Source organism: Stegodyphus dumicola, chromosome 7 (genome assembly GCF_044657685.1).
Source record: "Stegodyphus dumicola isolate Sdum_Otavi_A_Nest chromosome 7, ASM4465768v1".
In the NCBI taxonomy this organism is placed as follows: Eukaryota; Metazoa; Arthropoda; class Arachnida; order Araneae; family Eresidae; genus Stegodyphus; species Stegodyphus dumicola.
This window is the reverse complement of record NC_140774.1, coordinates 90,120,176-90,143,085: the sequence shown is the minus strand read 5'-3', so window position 1 is coordinate 90,143,085 and position 22,910 is coordinate 90,120,176. Positions and strand designations below refer to the sequence as shown.

Here is a 22,910-nt window from a genome sequence, read left to right as displayed (position 1 = left end):
TTCCTACAAACATAAAATTCACAAAATAACTATCATTTCATTAAAATATAATTAAATTCAAAAACACTACTTAAAATATAAATGAGCACATACATTAAATTAATAAAAATTACCTTACAATCCTAATTACTTTAAACTAAATCATTGCTAATAACAATTTTCCCAATAATACCAAATTCCTTTCCACCTTACATTTAGAACAATGCATAAAAATAATATCCTCAAATAATTAAAAATACTAACTTACCTAATCTTCTTCAAAATCTTGATTACGTGGCAGATACACTTTTCTAATTCATTCAATAAAATTATTGAAAGATTTTTTCTGCGAGTTTTTCCTCCATACTTCCTCCGCTAAATAAAAAGCAAACTTCTCTTTATCACAATGCCTAAATACCCATTTCAAATTCACTTTAGTTAGGGCCATGGGATCCAAAAATTAAACAACACTGTTTCACACAACACAGAATGAAGCTAAATACAAAATTTCCACATTTTTTCCCGATTTCCCCCCTTTTCCGATTAAAGAATCGTAATTCGTCCATTAATATCACATGACATATCCCATGATCTCTCATTTCCCTCACGCAAAATAATGCGTAATCGGAACTGAGTACTGCTCACATTATTACCAAAGTCCCAGGTAGTAACCTTTATCGCCTCCAAAATGTCGCCAAACTACCAGTTACCATATTGTAAAGATCAAGCGTTGAATGCAATAATTAACACTTTGTATCTTTTCAAAAATTATTGTACTAAATGATAAGTTTTTATACTCAATTATAAATTATGAATTTTATATTCCAGGAAAATTGCATGTTTTATTGAAGAGTATATTCCCAAAATGTATGAATTTTAGTTACGTGTTTGCTTATTATTTTTGTTAAGCTGATCAACAGGCATATCATTTTTATCTGAACATAATTTGACTGTTTTTATGTGCAGTACAAGTAATAATTTCCCGGAGTTCAATTCAGCTACTTGATTCACCTGCATCCATGAGTGGCCGATGATTGCACTAAGTTATGTTCGAGGGTAAAATCCTAGTATACGGTGCAGCCTTGGCGCGATTTTTGAAAATTATCGCCAACACCAAAAATGACCCAAAGAACGCCTATGTATATACTATACACTATATATTATCACTACATACATACTATATACTATGTATAACTATATATATTCTTTGAATGACCTGTTTACTACTTATCGTATATGTTTCGTTTTTACTGCTCATCATAAAGTTCCCAAAAGAAGCCAAATCCCGTATGCACCGGATACTAGGATTAAACCTGTTCCAGGTTTAATTTTGATAAAAGAGGAGCTATAAATAATTTTATGAATTTGTACATACTTTGCATAAATGTGAACATTTTTATTTTAAATTTTTAACCTTCATTTGCCTTAACTGGTAATCATGTGCAGCGTGTATATTGTTATCAATACGTCAGATATAAATATTATTGTTTGTTGCTTTGATATTTATATTATTTTTAGTTACTGCAATATTTGAAGTAAGACGACCATTAAGGTATTCTTTTTTTTTTTTTTTTTTTTTTAAGCACACATCAGTTGTCAAGTTGATAATTTCTGTTAATGGTGAAAATGTGCTTTAGCCCACTGCTTGGCGATTTTTTGAAAATCGCCAGTAAACGTTGTATAAACAAAGTTGCGAAGGCGGAGCTATGTGATGTTCATAAATGGGTGGGACTAAGATTGTGACGTCACAATGTATTCTCTACAGATGTAGAAATAAGTATACTAAATTTTTTGTATTTCAAACTATTAAATACGGTAAGTGAATTGTAACAGTTATTAAAACTGTAAACAAGGTTGTAGTCTCTCATACAGGGTGAATATTTTTAAGCTTTAGTATTTATACAAATAAAAACAGATTTTTTAAAATTTTAATTTCATATTGCGGAACATTTTAACTTGATCATCTTTACAAAATTACCTTATTGCTACATAATGACACTATCTCTTACATACTAGTAAGTAAACAATCTTCATTATTTTCTAAAAATTTTTAAGCTTTATATTAATAAAAAAGGGAAAATATTTATTATTGAATATCAACATCATTCACAGCTTTCATTTCCATGTTTCTTAAATTCATAAACCACGTTCTATACTTTCGTATTAGAATTCTACACATTAATAAATTTAAAAAATCTAATTTCTCACAATGAAAGAAAATAAGAAAATATTAAAAATAAGCAATTTTAAAAAGAAAAAATATTTTCACTTTTCCTTTTCAGGAAAATAAAGTCTTTTTGACAATGACGGCACGTTTCCCTTGCATTTCCAATAAAGTAATAAATTTACATGTACATTCACTCACCTCTCTCAGCATCACAGATAAATCCATGGCGATTGTTTATTTAACGAAATATATGCAAAAAAATGGCAAGAACATTCAAACGGAAAATGAATTAACTGCTCAAATTACGAAGTAAAAATTCCAAAAGAAATCGTCTGCTTGGAAAATCTTTTTAACTGCCAGTATAGTTTTGGAAGCACAAATTATCGTCTGCTACTTAACAATTTGTCTTCGGACATTTGTGCTCTCTCCGAAGAAATTTATTTGTATCTAGTTATTAAAAAACGCTGTGAAAGCCATGGCTTTTCGATATCTAAAGCTATGATAGGTAATATTGTCAACGATAGGAAATTAAAAAAAAAGACAACAAATATAATGAAATTAAAAAACAAAATAAAATCTGAAATTTAAGATTTTACATTACGCCCCAAAGGTGCATTTTTTTAACACTTTGCGATATTAATTAAATATCATGTTCTTCGCACTTAAACCGTAAAATTCAGTTCAACAGCAATATCACAAAATAATTTTAAAATAAGCATATCTTTAGATTTTCCGATACACAGTCTCGCGCGCTGGAGATAAAAATGTTTTTATCTGTAGAGCATTGTCATTGCTTGCTTTGAAATTCCTCAGTATGTTAATCAAAAATTCGTTAAAGTTTTACAAAATATGAAAACGATAATAAAACAAATTCCAAATTTCAAATTTGTGCTTCCAGATGCCCATATTCGCAGGAGAATGACGTTATTCTAAATTTGATGTTTCTAGGTACCGTTGTTTTATCAAAATGAGGGAAACATACATATATTTATGAAGATTTTTAATCATTTAATTCCTTTAAATATAATACAGGGCGATAATATTTGTTGGCCACAATTTGAAACATTGGCTACATTGGCTTTTCCCATGTACACATCAATCTATTTTCACTTAAAAAAAACATCCCAGAATTGCACAGACTCGGCATCGTGCACAACCTCGGCATTGCGCACCAAATTGGCTTTGCCCATCTGCACATCAATTTATTTTCACTTAAAAAACATCCCAGAATTGCACAAACTCGGCATCGCGCACCACATTGGCTTTGCCTATGTGCACATCGATCTATTTTCACTTAAAAAAACATCCCAGAATTGCACAAACTCGGCATCGTGCACAACCTCGGCATTGCGCACCACATTGGCTTTGCCCATGTGCACATCAATTTATTTTCACTTAAAAAAAATCCCAGAATTGCACAAACTCGGCATCGCGCACCACATTGGCTTTGCCTATGTGCACATCGATCTATTTTCACTTAAAAAAAATCCCAGAATTGCACAAACTCGGGATTGCGCACCACATTGGCTTTGCCCATGTGCACATCGATCTATTTTCACTTAAAAAATCCCAGAATTGCACAAACTCGGCATCGCGCACAGCCTCGGCATTGCATACCACATTGGCTTTTCCCATGTGCACATCGATCTATTTTCACTTAAAAAATCCCAGAATTGCACAAACTCGGCATCGCGCACAGCCTCGGCATTGCCTACCACATTGGCTTTTCCCATGTGCACATCGATCTATTTTCACTTAAAAATTCCCAGAATTGCACAAACTCGGCATCGTGCACAACCTCAGGATTGCGCACCACATTGGCTTTGCCCATGTGCACATCGATCTATTTTCGCTTGAAAAACATCCCAGAATTGCACAAACTCGGCATTGTGCACCACATTGGCTTTGCCCATGTGCACATCGATCTATTTTCACTTAAAAAAAACATCCCAGAATTGCACAAACTCGGCATCGTGCACAACGTCGGCATTGCGCACTGCATTCGCTTTGCCCATGTACATATCGATCTATTTTCATTAAAAAATATCACAGAATTGCACAACGTTAGCTTTTCCAATCTTCTAGGATTGAGCCAAAAAGAAATACAAAATATTAAAATAAGCAACTTTAAAATCAACCATACAAGAAAAATTTTTTCACTTACCCTTTTCAAGAAAAATGTAAAGTCTTTTTGAGGGGTTTTATATATGAATTTATATCAGGGAGAAACCCTTTTGGATCCCCCCTCATCTTTAAATAAATTTACAAACGTTTATACGCCATTTCCGTAATATATGCAGAAAAAAGGATAAAACCCACAGGGGGGGAAACACTCGATTAAAAAAAGAAACCACATAAGAACGTTCAAACTGCAACAGAATTAACAAGTAAAAAAAAAAAATAAATAAATAAAATAAAAATAATGAAAGCTTTTAGATTTTACATTACGCCCAAAGGGCATTTTTTTTAACGTTTTGTGTGTTACATTTCTTTATCATATAATGTTCTTTACACTTGAACCATAAAATTCAGTTCAACAGCAATATTGCAAAATAATTTTAAAATGAGCATATCTTTAGAACTTCTGATACACAGTTTTGCACTCTGCACATAATTTTTTTTTTTTTTTTTTTTTTTTTCCCGCACTGTGTTTCAGTTGCTCGCTTTGAAATCTTTGAGTTTGCTAATAAAAATTTCGTTCAAGTTTTACAAAATATCAATCAGATAATTAAAAAAATTCCAAGTTTGGGCTTCCAGATGCCTATATTAGGTTGGAAACGTATGTTATTCAAAATTTGATGGCTCTAGGTACAGTTGTTTTATCACAATGCGAGAAAAATTTAATGCAGATTTTTTAATATTTAATTTCTTTAAATATAACACAGGGCGATAACATTTAGTGGCAACAGAGTAACAACACAGCTTCAAACATCGGGTTAGCCATGTTGGCGCTTTTATTGCCCATTGAAAAACAATCGCCAAGCATTGGGCTAAACCGCATTTTAACCCTGTTAATTTTTATAGTTCATTCCAAATGTGGTTTCCACAACCTTAATAGACTTGCCAATTAAATTAAGTTTTCATTATCTTTCTGTTGATAAACAAGATGCTGCGGTGCACAATGAATTGGAAGTTGGTCTGTCAGCAATATCCTTATCTTCAGGGCAGATGTTTTTATTTGTTTGATATTTGGATTATGGTAATGTGGCGTTTCGACAGATACTTCAACTTCTATTCATGAGATGGCGCCACGTGTAAAATCCAGTTCTTAATCGGAGCAGCAAAGCGACGTCATTACTCACTCAGACTTCTCGTCAGACAACTGTACGCGACGGTAGCATGAACTGTGTTCTGAGCTCTGCGTTGATCTCTGCAATGTAATTTAAATTGTAATTTAGTACTTAATATATTCTTTTGTTATAGGAGATTGTCTACTCTTATTTTCTTTAATTATATCATGCATTAAGCACACGACCACCAAAAGTGGTGACCTTTTGACTGAGCACGCTACTGACAATGGATTTTCAACGATCCTAAGCCACGTGCATCCAAGGCATTCTGAAGAACTGACTAAAAATAAAAACGAATATGGACATTAAACGTATGCTACAATGTACCCCTTCAATTATTTCTAGAAGTATTGATATATATTGCTTGTGTTTTTTTCAAAGTGGTGCATATCATCGCAAGGAGCTTCAGCAAATCATCAATGTGATCTGTGTTCCGTTCCGCTGACTTCGCCAGTCGTGCAATAATTCTTCGATCATTCAACTTTTGTGACAAATGTGATACAATAGTGATTTTCGCTAAATGTGTTACATCAGTAATTTTTCTGCAACGTGCTACGACAAAATTCTTCCGTCAGTGTTCGAAAGTAGTGAATTTTTTTCCCATGTGCTACAGGAGTGATTTCCTTTTTTTCCTTCGAAAGTGCCTTAGCAGTGCGAAGTGGTGATTTTGTGTGTGCGCAATACAAAATGAACGCATCATTTTTTTTCTCAAATAGGGGTTTCTTTTCAAATGCATTTCGGCAAAATATTATTTGTGTGTGTAATTGCTGACCCTGTCTTATTTGTGTGTGTATCGTTACGTAAATTTTTTCTGCATGGTTAAAATATTTATTGTTATCATGGTAACATATCAATAGTGTATCCTCATGCTACAATATTTGTGCTGTTAAGTGTTTATTAATTAAAGTGAAAATTATCTATCAGTATGCCCGACGATATTCCACCAGAGCCACAAATCACACGTGTTGTGGTGAAGCCACCGCCTTTCTGGAAAAATAATCCTTCATTGTGGTTCACTCAGATCAAAACACAATTTTCTATCGCTCGCATTAGTGAGGATTCTACAAAATTCAACCATGTAGTTGCAGCAATTGAGTCTGATATTCTGAATTCAGTGCATGACTTAATTCTCTAACCACCTGATTGTGATAAATACTCCAAACTGAAACAGCGGCTCATTGAAATCTATTCAGAAAGTGAATTTTCAAAAATATGTACTTTACTACAAGGACTTGAACTTGGAGATCAGCGACCTTCATACTTGCTGTCACGAATGCGTGATCTGGCAGGAAGCCATTTTAGTGACGACTTGTTGAAGTCACTATGGCTTTCGCGTTTCCCTAATAACATACAAATAATTCTTACTGCTTCCAATGAAGATCTAACCCGTTTAGCAGCAATGGCTGACAAAATTAATGAACTTGTTACTCCAGCTTATGTCAGTGCTGCTAATGCTGCACCTTCCAGTTCATCCCTCGAACAACAAGTGACTGAATTGACCAAAAAAGTATCTGAACTCTCTACAAGTCTTCATGCTTCACAGAGATACAATCGATCAAATCAGGTCCCACGTAATAAATTTCGTGTTCGAAGCAGGAGTCGATCTCGTCACAATACTCGAACGCAATACAAAGAACCCACAAGTGGCATATGTTTTTATCATATGAATTTTGGCGCTCAAGCTCGCAAGTGTGCCCCTCCATGCACTTTTGAACAAGCGGGAAACTAAATGGGCGGTCTTCTGCTGGCCAACGGAATGTCCGCCACATCGACAGAATAGTACTGGCTGATCGTTCAACTCAGCTATGTTTTCTAGTAGATACTGGAGCTGACATATCAGTGCTCCTGAGAACTGAAACAAATGCTCACCAACTTAATAAACTTGTACTGTATGCAGCCAATAGTACCCAAGTTGCAACCTACGACACCAAACTATTGACACTTGATTTAAACTTGCCCCGGACTTTCAACTGGCCTTTTATTATTGCGGATGTAACTCAAGAAATTATTGGTGTCGACTTCTTGACACATTTCCACCTTCTAGTGGATGTCAAGAATAATTGCTTAATTGATGCTACAACTCAGCTGACATCACAGGGCCAAGCTTCTCACATATCGAACGTACCTACCAACATAAGTGTTGTATCGGGCAGCACACGGTTTCGTCGGTTATTAGCAGAATTCCCTGACATTTTAAACCCATCCAAATCAGGGCAGCATACTCATCAGCCAGAAGTGTATCATCACATTGAAACACATGGCCCACTTGTATTTTCCAAGCCGCGTCGTCTTTCTCCAGAGATGCTAAAAGCTGCTCGCAAAGAATTTGAGTTCATGCTAGCACAGGGAACCATTCGCCCATCTAAAAGTCCATGAGCCAGTCCACTTCACATGGTTAAAAAGTCTAATGGTGACTGGCGGCCTTGTGGAGATTATCGTCGACTTAATGCCGTCACAGTCCCTGACAGATATCCAGTCCCACATATCCAAGACTGTACCCATCTTTTTCATGGAACAAACATATTTTCTACCCTCGATCTTGCCAGAGCATATCATCAGATCCCAGTGCATGCTGAAGATGTGCCCAAGACCGCAGTGACTACACCATTTGGTCTCTTTGAGTACTTATATATGCCATTTGGCCTTCGCAATGCTGGCCAAACATTTCAGCGTTTCATACACCAAGGACTGTCTGGCCTCGATTTCTGCATCCCATATTTTGATGATATCCTGGTTGCATCTACAGATGCGGAAGAACATTTTCAACATCTGTGTCAGATTTTCACTCGCCTTAAAGATCATGGATTAAAACTAAATCCATCCAAATGTTTACTTGGTCAACCCTCAGTTTCCTTTCTTGGATGTCTTATCACCCAGAATGGAGTCAAACTTTTACCGGAAAGAGTTAAAGCAATTAACGACCTACCTCAGCCCAAAACCATCTCTGAACTGAAGCGTTTTCTAGCAATGTTAAATTTCTACCGACGCTTTCTGCCAAATGCCGCAAAAACACAAGCCTGCCTACATGAGTTTCTGAAGAATAGCAAGAAAAAACGATCAACGAGCTGTTCCTTGGACTGAATCTGCAGCATTAGTGCAATGCAAACACGATCTGGCAAATGCAGCCACACTTTCTTATCACTCACCTAGTGATCAGCTCTCTATAATGGTAGATGCATCTGACACGGCCATAGGAGCAGTGCTTCAAGCCCATACCACTAAAGGACTTTCCCCAATGGCATTCTTCTCCAGAAAACTTACTACTGCAGAAAGGAAATACAGCACATATGACAGGGAGCTACTTGCTGTGTACTGTGCTGTTAAATACTTCCGGCACAACTTGGAAGGACACGACTTCATCATTTTCACCGATCATCGACCATTAACCTTCGCTTTTAGAAAAAACTCTGACTCATGTTCTCCTCGTCAGCTTCGACATCTGGATTTCATCGCCCAGTTTAGTACAGATATCAGATATGTCTCTGGTACTGATAATTGTGTCGCTGATGCCTTGTCTCGGGTAAAAAATATCAACCTCACTACCCCAGATTTCTCTGAAATTGCAAAAGCTCAGTTGCATGATGAGGAACTCAAGAACCTAATCTCAAATCCACAAACCTCCCTTCAGTTACAACCGCTGCTCATTGATCCGACGCTTAAAATTTACTGTGGCGTAGAGAACAATAGAATACGTCTCTATATTCCTGTCAATTTTAGATGTGAAGTGTTTAATGCCTTGCACAATTTGGCACATCCTGGAATCCATGCCACCAAAAAGCTGATCGTAGACAGATTTGTCTGGCCAGCAATGAATCAAAACATCACAGAATGGACTTGTTCATGTATTAGATGTCAACAGTGTAAAGTATCCCGTCACACTCACAGCCCCATTCAACAATTTAACCTTCCAGCGAGACGCTTTGATCATGTGCACTTAGACTTGGTTGGCCCATTGTCTTCTTCAAATGGTTACACTTACCTCCTCACTTGTATTGATCGGTACACAAGATGGCCTGAAGCCATTCCTATTGAAAATATATCTGCTGAAACAGTAGCTCGAGCATTCATCTCCCAGTGGTTTTCAAGATTTGGCATGCCTACCACCATCACTACTGACCAAGGCCGACAATTTCAATGTCACTTGTTCGCATACCTCACCTCTCTTCTTGGCATTCGCCATATTCGCACAACACCATACCATCCATCTGGAAATGGGATGGTGGAACGCTTTCACCGATCTCTCAAACAAGGTCTGAAGTGCCACAGTAGCACACATTGGACAGAAGCCTTACCCCTAGTCTTGCTTGGTCTTCGCACAGCATTCAAAGAAGACATTGGTAGCACTTGTGCTGAAATGTTATATGGTGCAACCCTCCATCTGCCAGGTGAATTCTTTCACCCAGAATCTACTCCATTTATCGACCCTCCAACATTCCTTTAATGTTTACGTGAGACCATGAGCAATATCTCGCCAACCCCAGCATCTTCACATAACCAGCCAAGCTATTTTGTACATCCTGCGCTTGAGACATCTTCGCACGTATTTGTGTGGCCCGATGCAATTAAGCCAACTTTAACACCTTCATATGATGGTCCATTCAAAGTTGTCAAACGAACACCGAAACATTTCACCATCATCTGCAATGGCAAACAATCAGTGATTGGAATCGATCGTCTCAAACCAGCATTTCTGATGCAAGATCCAACAACTTCCTCATCAACATCACTCCCGGAAGAAAGCTTACATCCCGTTAAAGAGCAACCTAAAACTATCAGATCTGGAAGAAAGGTTAAATTTAACCCAAAGTACTTATAACGTACTGATGGTACTTGGGGGGGAGTACTATGGCGTTCCGACAGATACTTCAACTTCTATTCATGAGATGGTGCCGCGTGTAAAATCCAGTTCTTAATCGGAGCAGCAAAGCGACGTCATTACTCACTCAGACTTCTCGTCAGACAAATGTACGCGACGGTAGCATGAACTGTGTTCTGAGCTCTGCATTGATCTCTGCAATGTAATTTTAATTGTAATTTAGTACTTAATACAGTCAAAAGTCGTTAATCCGGACTCGTCGGGACTTCGGCGATTCCGGATTATCGATTTTTCCGGATTATAGATCATCAGTTTAAATCTCGTAAGATGGCATGCAAAAATTCTAAAATTAAAAATATGAAACCGTAATTTATGAAATAAAGAACAATTATGATCTAAAGGGTATCAAAATTTGCAAAAAGAAAAAGCTTAATATTTATTTGTTTACTTTATTAAACATTTCTTTCAATGTAAGTTGTTTAAGTTTTGCTTCGTTTCATGTGATAATACTTTCTCTTTAATTCTATTAAACAGACATAATTTCTTGTTCAGTAACAAAGTTCCGCCGTTCAAGTCCTATAATTGCTGTGTCAAGAACACCGACTAATTTGTTAATCGAAATTTTTTTGTTTTCAATAACCTCTGTCACGTTTCTTCGCTATCGGAAGCGAATTATAATGACGAGGAACTTGTTTTAAATCATATCAAAGACGGAGCATATCGAGATGAAATACTACATTTGGTAAGGAATTATAAGCCAAATAAAATAAAAACATCTGCACTGAAGATAAGGATAGTGCTGACAAATCATCTTCGAATTCATTACGCGCCCGCCGCCGAGCGGCGTGAAATTGATAAACAGATTTCGGATTTCAAAACATACTTTCGCTTTAGATCCTTTACATATTAACAAATATATATCGGAAATTCTATTTGATATAATCGAAAGTTTAAGCTTACCTTTATAAAATTGCTCTTACAGTCTGCAAAAAATAATAAGCCGGATGCAATTCGAAAATTAAGGAACAACGCAATCATCAACATTAACTGAAATAGATAATTAGATAATTTTAGCTTATACGTCCATTATACATAAAATGCGCACGCTAAAACGTATTCTGCACTTGCGCACACTCATATGCGCAGTCGTAAAAGGTCTTACGCGCACGCGTGAACGCCTCTGCGCATGTGTCAATGTGGCGCATGCGCAGAAAGTTTTTAGTTTTGATGTCCGGATTATAGATCATTCCGAATTATGGGTGTCCGAATTAACGACTTTTGACTGTATATTCTTTTGTTATAGGAGATTGTCTACTCTTATTTTCTTTAATTATATCATGCATTAAGCACACGACTAGCAAAGTAACTTGGCGATTTTTTTGGCGAAAATTTGGCGACCAACTCTACTACATCAACTCTTTTTTTTTTTTTTTCCGCCATTTTGTCTTCACGAAGTAAAAACACGTTTCTTTTCTTTTTATTTACTGAACACATTTTCCAACAATCTACTAGCAAAATTACACTTATGCTAGAAATTTTATGTAACAAAACTGCTTAATCATGACAAACATTAACTGCAAAATTGGGAAAAAGTGCACAATCGCAAACTCCTTGCGCGTTTTTCAGAATAGCACACACACATAAACCATTTACACGTCGACTTATTTTTACTTAAAAAAAATCCCAGAATTGCACAGAAATGGCATTGTTCACACTCTTCACTATATCCATGTACACTTTTTTTTTCTCATAAATAAGAAAAATTTCACGAAAATGCATGAAAATTTTGTGAATCTTTAAATCTGGTAAAAAGAACATATATGAAATTACCTGATCGCGAATATGTATATACCCTTTCCGAAGATGAACATTTCCACGTATAAAATAAATAAAATATCCAAAAACTTTTACCTCTAAATTATCTATTATATTATAAACGTCACCAATGAATTTATACCGCAAACATTACAAATGGTTACAAATACTTAATGTCAAATATTTAAATTATTTCCATGCACGTTTACTTCAACTGAAACGTATACCGAATACCTACAAACATAAAATTCACAAAATAACTATCATTTAATTAAAATATCACTAAACCATGTACACGTCGACTTATTTTTACTTAAAAAAAAAATCTCAGAATTGCACAAAAATGGCATTGCGCACACTCCTCACTATATCCATGTACACTGCTTTTTTCTTATAAATTAGAAAAATTTCACGAAAATGCATGAACATTTTGTGAATCTTTAAATCCGGTAAAAAGAACATATATGAAATTACCTGATCGCGAAAAAGTATATACCCTTTCCAAAGATGATCATTTCCACGTATAAAATAAATAAAATATCCAAAAACTTTTACCTCTAAATTATCTATTATATTATAAACGTCACCAACGAATTCATACCTCAAACATTACAAATGGTTACAAATACTTAGTGTTAAATATTTAAATTATTTCCATGCACGTTTACTTCCACTGAAACATATACCAAATTCCTACAAACATATAATTCACAAAATAACTATCATTTAATTAAATTCAAAAACACTACTTAAAATATAAATAAGCACATACATTAAATTAATAAAAATTAGCTTACAATCCTAATTGCTTTAAACTAAATCATTGCTAATAACAATTTTCCAATAGTACCATATTACTTTATTTACTCCTTACATTTAGGACAATGCATACAAATTATATTCTCAAATAATTAAAAATACTAACTTACCCAATCTTCTTCAGAATCTTGATTACGTGGCCGATAAACTTTTCTTATTTCCTCCGCTAAATAAAAAGCAAGCATATGTGCGCCTGTTTCAGGGTCTTTAAAATCATACTTATAGTTCACAGCAAGATACCAGGTAAAATAAATAACTTAATAAAACATACTAATTCAGAAGTCAAACAACAAAAATCAGCATTATACCTACAAAATTTTCACAGAACTAGTTTCGATGGTTTTACCGAACCATCATCTTCAGCTGCAAAACCGCAAATGAACAAGATAGGAAATAATGATTAGATAAGATAAGAAAGCCTGGACAAGAATAAGCAAGTGGCGCCATCTGTTGGCGAAACCAGAACTAAAACATAATTTCTCTAAAAGCCGAAGGCAAATTTGGATTGGAATTAGGATCGTTAACTAGAACAGAAAGATTTTTATGAATGTGAAATGTCTCTAGAAAATCCAGTTCTCCAATGGAAAATGTTTTTTGAATAATTTTGGCAGCAGAAAAATTGAAAGTGTGATTTTCGGACCAACAATGTTGAGCAACAGAAGACCTCTGTGTTTCCTTTTTTCTAACATATGTTCTTTTTTTAACTCATGTTCTTTGATGTGAAATTTTAAGGCTCTCTTAGTTTGGCCAATGTAAATTAAACCACACTGGCAAGGAATCCTATAAATACCCCAGGAATTCATATCCGGAATGGGGTCCTTGAGTATGGAACTTGGAATTTTATTGATGGGAGAATAAACAACCCGAAAGTTAAATTTCTGCAAAAGATATGCAACTTTATAGCTAATTGATCGAAAGAAGGGAATGACAACAGAATTTTTATAATCTCCTAAAACAAGAGTGTGCCTTTTAGTGTATTCAGATGAGAATTTTTTAACTGCTTGATTAATAATGTAGGGTGGAAAGCCCCTGTCAATAGCTATTGCTTTTAAATAATTTAGTTCTTCATCAAGGGCTAGTTTGGAGGAGCAAACTTGATGAGCACGGAAAACATAGGAATAAAATGAAGCTAACTTTTGTTTAGTCGGATGACATGATTTAAAGTGTGGTGGAAGGCAAACCGATGAAGGTTTACGGTAAACTGTAGTACTGAAGTTGGATGTGTTACGTGTGACCAGAATGTCGAGAAACGGAAGAGAATTGCAAGTCTCAAGTTCAAAAGTGAACTGAATAGCAGGATCAATAGAATTCATTGTTGAAAGAACTTTATTTAAATCATCTTTATTACCTTCAAACAGGGTAAAAGTATCGTTTACGTAGCGGAACCATGCCGGGAAGTTTAAAGTTTCAAACAATTTTGATTCATAATAATGCATGTAGATATCAGCCAGGATGGGACTGAGGGGACTTCCCATGGCTAATCCCTCAGTTTGCTTGTAATATTTATTTTGGAAAACAAAATGTGTTTGTTTCAAACAGAGTTGAGTGAGAGAAATTAGGGTTGTTTTTTCTTCCATCAATAAATCTTTCGGGTTGTTTTTTCTCCCATCAATAAAATTCCAACTTCTATACTCAAGGACCCCATTCCGGATATGAATTCCTGGGGTATTTATAGGATTCCTTGCCAGTGTGGTTTAATTTACATTGGCCAAACTAAGAGAGCCTTAAAATTTCGCGTCAAAGATCATGAGGCATATGTTAGAAAAAAGGAAACACAGAGGTCTTCTGTTGCTCAACATTGTTGGTCCGAAAATCACACTTTCAATTTTTCTGCTGCCAAAATTATTCAAAAAACATCTTCCATTGGAGAACTGGATTTTCTAGAGGCATTTCACATTCATAAAAATCTTTCTGTTCTAGTTAACGATCCTAATTCCAATCCAAATTTGCCTTCGGCTTTTAGAGAAATTATGTTTTAGTTCTGGTTTCGCCAACAGATGGCGCCACTTGCTTATTCTTGTCCAGGCTTTCTTATCTTATCTAATCATTATTTCCTATCTTGTTCATTTGCGGTTTTGCAGCTGAAGATGATGGTTCGGTAAAAGACTTCTGAATTAGTATTTATTCGGCGTGTTATTGTGTCTTAATTAATAAAACATCTTTACTTCTATCTCGCACAACCTTAAAAAAATGCTTATTACTACCCCTTTCAATCCCACTAAATACCCATTTCGAATTCACTTTAGTTAGGGCCATGGGATCCAAAAATTAACCAACACTGTTTCACACAACACAGAATAAAGCTAAATAGAAAATTTCCAGATTTCGCCCCTTTTCCGATTAAAGAACTATAATTTGTCCATTAATGTCACATGACATATCTCGCGATCTCTCATTTCCCTCACACAAAATAATGCGTAATCGGAACTGAGTACTTCTCACATTATTACGAAAGTCCTAGGTAGTAACCTTTATCGCCTCCAAAATGTTGCCAAACTACCAGTTACCATATTCCAAAGATCAGCCTTTTATTTTATTTGGCTTATAATTCCTTACTAAATGTAGTATTTCATCTCGATGTACTCCGTCTTTGATATGATTTAAATCAAATTCCTCGTCATTATAATTCACTTTCGATAATGAAGAAAGTGACACAGAGGTTATTGAAAACGAAAAAATTTCAATTGACAAATTAGTCGGTATTCTTGACACAGCAATTATAGGACTTGAACAGCGGAACTTTGTAACTGAACAAGAAATTATGTCTGTTTAAAGAATTAAAAAGAAAGTATTATCACATAAAACGAAGCAACTTAAAAAACTTACATTGAAAGAAGTGTTTGATAAAGTAAACAAATAAATATTAAGCCTTTTTTTTTTTTTTTTTTTGTAAATTTTGATACCCTTTAGATCATAATTGTTCTTTATTTCATAAATTATGGTTTCATATTTTTAATTTTATAATTTCTGCATGCAATCTTACCAGATTTAAACTGATGATCTATAATCCGGAATCACCGAAGTCCCGACAAGTCCGGATTAACAACTTTTGACTGTATATCCAATATAAGTGGTTTATTATTATAAATAACCTAATCGCTACCTTTAAAAGTAATAGCCTTCTTATTTTTTACTCTACCAATGTGTCTTTCTGGTATTTTAAAAAAGTTAAGATACCATGCTCATCCACCCCCAAAAAGTTTATTTTTAATCAGCATTTTATCTCTGGTACTTTTCCATTATGACCTGCTGTGCATTTTGGCTAATTTTTTTAATTGTAAACAATTTTTAATTATAAGAATAGTTTATAGACACACATAATGGTAGCCCAGATGGCACGGTTTAGCATGTGTCTGGCTTCTCTTTCACAAAAGCCAAAATGAGTGCCAGTTACGTAACAGAAAAGTACCTTACAATAAGATAAATTTTTCATAAACATTTATTGCTTAAATCATTATTAATTAATAAAGCAACTTCTTATTATAATCTATTAATAAAACTTTTATTGTTCAAAATCGCAATAACAACCTTGTATTTAGTGTACATATATTAAAACAATCGATTTCAAGGGCAGCTAGAGGTCCTTCCTTATCAGAACAAAATAACTAGAAAGAAGAAAATAAAGCAATTGATTGTTTTAATATATGAAGGTTTTTATTGTGATTTTGATTGTCACATTGGCATGTTTCTCTTCTATTCTTTTATTGTTATACTCTAAATCACATTAAAGTTATACTCAGCTCTTCCTGATTGCTGGAACTGAAAATGGTTTAAGAATAAGCTGTGGCAGGGTACAGTAAGCTGCGACCTGCTTCAAACTTGTATGATTTTATGATGTGACTGAAAGAAAACTGCTCAACAAACTTTTCTCTTAAAACAAAATCTATGCTATACTTCAAATTTTTATTTCATTAAAAGTTTAATTTTTCATACTGGAAATCACAAAAGTAACATGCATAATTAAAACAATATGTGTAAGGAAATATGTGTTTCACGTGTATTTATTAAATTAATCCTTTTAAATATTAATTTCTATATTGCCTATCCTAATATTTAATTTCTATTCTTAATTATTAAAAAATAAGATGATTTCATATAATATAATTGATATTACTGGTCTCAAAAAATACCTTTCTAATGTTACAACTTTTCTTCATGTTTCATTGCATAAATAAAGGAAGTTATATAATTATAGAAATAATATATATGAATGATCTGTTGTATAGTTAATATTTTACAACATGCTTAACTATTTCATAACATTTTATTTTTGGTTTTGTTATGGTTTATAGTTTCATTTTTGGTTTTATTTATCTTTTAACATTATTTTTGGTTTTATAATCATATTTTTACTGCAGATAATCTTTTACCATAGCTGGTGATTTTCTTTTATGCAAACAAAATATAGTTGTATGTAATGTATGTAGTAAATCATAAGTATTTGTGTGATTTAGATTAGATGATATTTAAGAAGCAACAGCTTGATGCTCATCAGTGTGAACTAGAACTGATGCACCTTCAATTAGTTGATTAAATTAAGGTTAATTCTCTTTCTGAATTTAATGAGAAGAAAGTATTTCATGACATTTGATAAAAAGAAAGTGTTTCATATTGCATCAAGTTAGAAATCAAATCAAAGAAACAAATTATGTAGATTTGCCAAAAGTGTGGCAGATTGTGTGATAAATGAATGTGGCAATCTAAAATTAATGTTATGCTTTAGAAAGTATGCTTTCGTACATATTTTTATGTATTTGTATTGAAGAATTGAATTATTTCACATGAACTTTAAAAAAAAAAAAAAAAAAAAAAAAAAGGTAAAAGTATAGTTTAGGGTACCCCTTGGCAATTTTTGGCGGTACGTGGATACCGATTTTGTGCAATTCTTTCACTTGTTATTTTAGCTTGCGAAACGGCGATTTTTGCAACAAAAACCGCTGCTACACAGAGCCAAAATAACAAGTTCAAACAATTGCACAAACTTGGTATCCATGTACACATTGACTTATTTTCACTTTAAAAAAAAAACCCCGAATTGCACAAAAATGGCATTGCGCACTCCTTTGACTTTGTACACGTCGACCTATTTTCACTTAAAAAAAAATCCCCGAATTGCATAAAAATGGCATTGCGCACTCTTTTAACTTTATCCATGTACACATCGACCTATTTTCACTTAAAAAAAATCCCATAATTGCACAAACTTGCATTGCGCACTCCCTTTACTTTGTCCATGTACACATCGATATATTTTCACTTAAAAAGTCAAAGGAGCATCAAAGTCTACAATATAGGCAAACAAAAAATACATAATCTCAATAAAATAAATTTTAAACCAAACAATAAAATAACATGAAAAAGGAAAAACATGTTATACATTTAAGCACTACCAAAAGCAAATATTCACTTACCATGATTTTTGAGTTCGCTTCATACACCAGAGCCACGTAAAAATCAAAACATCAAATCATACTCAAATGACTTTTTTCAAACCAGCTACTCTTTCTGATCGAACGCTTCACCTAGTGACCATCTGAACCTTTCTTCCTAAAAACCCATTCAAATCCATCTAAACAGTTTTAACACACACCACAAAAACGGCTACACTATCCCATGATTCAAAATTTCCCAGAATCATGCATTCGATTATGTCACAATAGTGTTTCCGTAACATTCAATTAGTCAGGGTACCATAAATGAAACAACAACTTGGTGATAAATCAAACAACTACTTCACCATAATACAAGGGGTACTTTAAAGTCTACTGTACTTAAAAAAAAAAAAAAAAAAAAAAAAAAAAAAATTATATATTCCTTATATATGGAAGAGTATCTGAGAAAATAAATAAATTTGTGTCTTTATGAAAATATTTCCAAAATAAAAGAAATTCCTTTAATTTTATGTGTTTTTTGTAATGAAGTTGTATTTTTTTATGCATAGGTATGCATATTTTAAAATATCTATGTGTAGCAGCAAATTGCACAAAAATAAAAATGTAGAAATTTATTAAGATTTTCTTTAAAATTCCAATAGATGTAAATTTAATTTTTCCCGATTTAATTGGTGTTTCTTTAAAAATTTAAATTTCTGCAAAGATTAAAGTTCTCTTTCTATACTTTTATAAATTTCATTTTGTGTTTTAATTGTTAAAAAATTTTTAGTAGTGATTTGCTGACTGGAAACACATTGATTTAGATGCCTCTCACACCCAGTAGCAAAATGAACCAATCCTTACCAATCAATAATTGACTGCTACTGCAGAATGCAAACACAGGAGCAAACAGAGTGTCCTTCTCTCTTCCCATAACATGAAATCTCTTTAGTTCTCATTTTTGTTTATGTCCTTGCTTTATTACAAGGTCAAATGAATTCAAGAGTTTGTTTGTCATTATAAAATTTTTAAATTAATATTTTCGTTTTGTTTTGTTTTGGGTTGTAAGATGCAAACTTTTCGTGCCAGAAATTTAAATCTATTAGAACTGAAGAAAAATCATTGCGTTACTTACTGTGGAATTGTTTGAGTTGTTTGTTTATGTCCAAAATGAGATTTTTAACTGCAAGACAAAAAAATGATGAAATATCCTCTGCTAATCAAAGAGAAGCATTGTGGTTTTTTGACTCGATGAGAGCTGTTTGGAATTTGGCAAATTTATTGCATTAAGATAATCATTTGAAGAGTGTATATGGATCTCTTTTTGAATACATGAAATCAGTACTTCAAAAATATTCTTTGCATAAGTTATGTGAAGAAAAGAGAGTCTAAGGAGGATGTGTTTTAAGTGTATGAAATTGATTTGAAATAGTGAGCTTCTTTTTTTTCATTCTAAAATTATCAGATCTTCCAACATGGATAGTGTTCCTCAGAACACAAGTTGTTGTGTTCGTCCTAAATGGTTTAGTTCTGTGTTCAAACAATGTGATGTGCCTGATTGTAAGTAAAGTTATCTTTTTTGTTAATTTTTAATATAATATGTACATTAGTTAATGAATGTAACTATTTATAAAATATTATTGATAATTACTTTTCTAAATTTAAATTAAATTGTCCCCTTTTAATTTAATTTTTTATTGTAAATATTTTTCATTTTTAGATTGTTGTGGATGCTGTTCTGCATTGCGTCCTCGATATAGAAGACTTGTAGATAATATATATCCTTCTGATCCTCAGGCAAGAATAATTTTAATATTTTAAAATTCTGTATGAAATTTTGATGCTGTGATTGAGTCTTAGTGTGTATTTAGTTTCTCTTTTGCAGATGCCTAAAAGCATGGTAGTTGCGTTATAAAAAAGTACCAAATTTTGTATTGGAAATGTCATGATGTTTAAAATTTTTATTAAATTAAATCCTTTAAAAATGCTTAACAGGTGCATAGTTTAAAATGAATCAAATTGAAAGTAACTTATCTTAGGAAAAATATATACATACAGGGTTTGTTCGGGAAGTAGTAGGACTGATTTTCCCCCCGCTAAAACATGGCAAAGCAGGGAGATGTACTGGTTGGCTTGTAGGGGATCATAGCTACCAGCACACCAGTCGCCAGTCATCTCCAAGCCTTTACAGAGTGTAAATCGAGTTTAAGGTGAGCCCCTTTCAAGGTGCCTTGTCATCTTCACAATGAACTGTTCTCTGAAAATGAGTCGCCCTCATCCGTCCAGCAATTGCTTGGCCATGGAGGGTCCATTATAACAATGTGCTGAGCCAAATCGCCTTTGCTGCCATGGACTTCCTGACCAGACATGTCATCACACAGCTTCCCAGCCACCCCATAGCCCAGAAGTCGCTCTTTCAGACTTCTTCCTCTTCCTCCGACTGAAGAGGGTCATCAAAGGTGGGCACCATGGCTCGGTCCAGGCCATTCAAGAGGCCATAACGAGGGAACTGAAGAGCATTTCACTTTTTGCATTCCAGGGAGCCTTCAGTGATTCACAGAGTCACTGGAAACACTGTGTTGTTGCAGAAGGGACATATTTTGAAAACTATTAAGTCAACGTGTCAAAACTTTTTTTTTAAGTCAGTCGTACTATTTTCCAAACATAATATATTATGTATAACAGTGTTGCATGTGTAAGTTAAACCTTAATAAGAGAATTATAATTTAAATTGCAGTAAGATAAATTTTTATTAACAAACAATATTATATACACTGAAGTGACAAAAGTCATGGGATAGCAATATGCAAATATACAGATGGCAGTAGTATCGCATAGAAAATGTATAAATGCAAAGTGCTTTGGCAGGGCTTTCATTTGTGTTCAAGTTATTCATGTGAAGAGGCTTTGACGTGATTATGGCTGCACGACGAGAATTAACAGACTTTGAACGCGGAATCGTAGTTGGAGCTAGATGCATGGGTCATTCCATTTCGGATATCATTAGAGAATTCAACATTCCGAGATCCACAGTGTCAAGAGTGTGCCAAGAGTATCTAATTTCAGGCATAACATCCCACCATGGACAGCGCAGTGGCCAACCCTGCACTTAACGACCGAGACCAGCGACGTCTGCGTAGAATTGTCAATGTTCACAGACAAGCAACACTGCGTCAAATAACCACAGAAATCAATGTGGGACGTACGAGGGATGTGTCCAATAAGACAGTGCGGTGAAATTTGTCTTCCTTGGGCTATGCCAGCAGAAGACCGACTCGAGTGCCTTTACTGACAGCACGACATCGCCTGCAGAGACTCTCGTGGGCTCGTGAGCATATCGGTTGGTCCCTAAACAAATGGAAAACCGTGGCTTGGTCAGATGAGTCACGATTTCAGTTGGTAAGAGCTGATGGTAGGGTTCGAGGGTGGCGCAGACCCCACGAAGCCATTGGCCCAAGTTGTCAACAAGGCACTGTTCAAGCTGGTGGTGGTTCCATAATGGTCTGGGCTGTTTTTATATGGCATGGACTCGGTCCTCTGGTGCAAATGAACCGATCATTGACTGGAAATGGATACCTTCAGCTACTTGGAGATCACTTACAGCCATTCATGGACTTCTTGTACTCAAACAACGATGGGATTTTTATGGATGACAATGCGCCATGTCACCGGGCCGCAATTGTTCGCGATTGGTTAGAAGAACATTCTGAACAATTCCAGCGAATGATCTAGCCACCTAGATCGCGCAACATGAATCCCATCGAACATTTATAGGACATCATTGAGAGGTCAGTTCGTGCCTGCACCGTCAATACTTTCACAATTATGGACGTCTATAGAGGCAGCATGGCTCAATATTCCTGCAGGGGACTTCCAACGACTTGTTGAGTCCATGCAACGTTGAGTTGCTTCACTTCACCGTGGCAAAAGGAGGACCGACAAAATATTAGGAGGTATCCCATGACTTTTGTCACTTCAGTGTAATTCCTTGTTGTTAAGATGTATTGCTTATATCACACTGCAGTTATAATATTAAAGTAATAGGACAAATTTTGTTCAATTTCGATGATGAAACCCCATTTCTGGTTACTATGATAGTTTCAATTTGGTTTTAGCTTCCTGAATTTTTTAATTGAAAATAGATCGTTGTGTACATGTACAAAGTCAAGACAGTATGCGCAGTGTTGAGTTTGTGCAGTTCTGTGATTTTTTTTTTTTTAAAGTGAAAATAGATTGATGTGTACATGGACATTGAGTTTATGCAACTCTGACTTCTTATTTTGGTTTTGTGTAGTAGCCATCTTGAAATTATGCCTTTCTGGTGCCAAAAAGAATGGCTTAAAAAAAAAAAAAAAAAAAAAAAAAAAAACAAGGGCCACCCAATTGCAAACTTTTACCAGTAATAGTTTTATGTTTTTATAAACATAGCTAATATATGTGTGAATAACATTCAGAATTGCAGAGTGGTATTTCACACCATTATGACTGCACAGACAATACTATCATTTGCTTGCATTACTGAAAATAGTCAAAACAAAAGTCGTTTCTGAGGATGTAGAATTTGCACATGGACTCATTGAACATATCAGAGCAAAATGTCTAATTGACCATTGTGTTTACTCTTCATTTTTATCACTCTGCTGTTTATTTTT

General features: G+C 34.5%; 1 protein-coding gene across 2 annotated transcripts in view; it reads left to right on the top strand.

The window, feature by feature from the left end:
* The window catches only part of stmA (Protein EFR3 homolog stmA), a 97,935-nt gene that overhangs the window by 3,308 nt on the left and 71,717 nt on the right, over positions 1-22,910 (top strand). Inside the window, exons 1-2 of one of the 2 annotated variants that reach the window (XM_035370472.2) lie at positions 19,164-19,818; positions 19,979-20,055. In XM_035370472.2, coding sequence (XP_035226363.1) covers positions 19,734-19,818; positions 19,979-20,055 — 162 coding nt within the window. In that variant the 5' untranslated portion in view covers positions 19,164-19,733. Of the gene's footprint in view, positions 1-19,163; positions 19,819-19,978; positions 20,056-22,910 lie in introns of those variants that run through there. The other variant, XM_035370474.2, reaches the window with a different exon arrangement.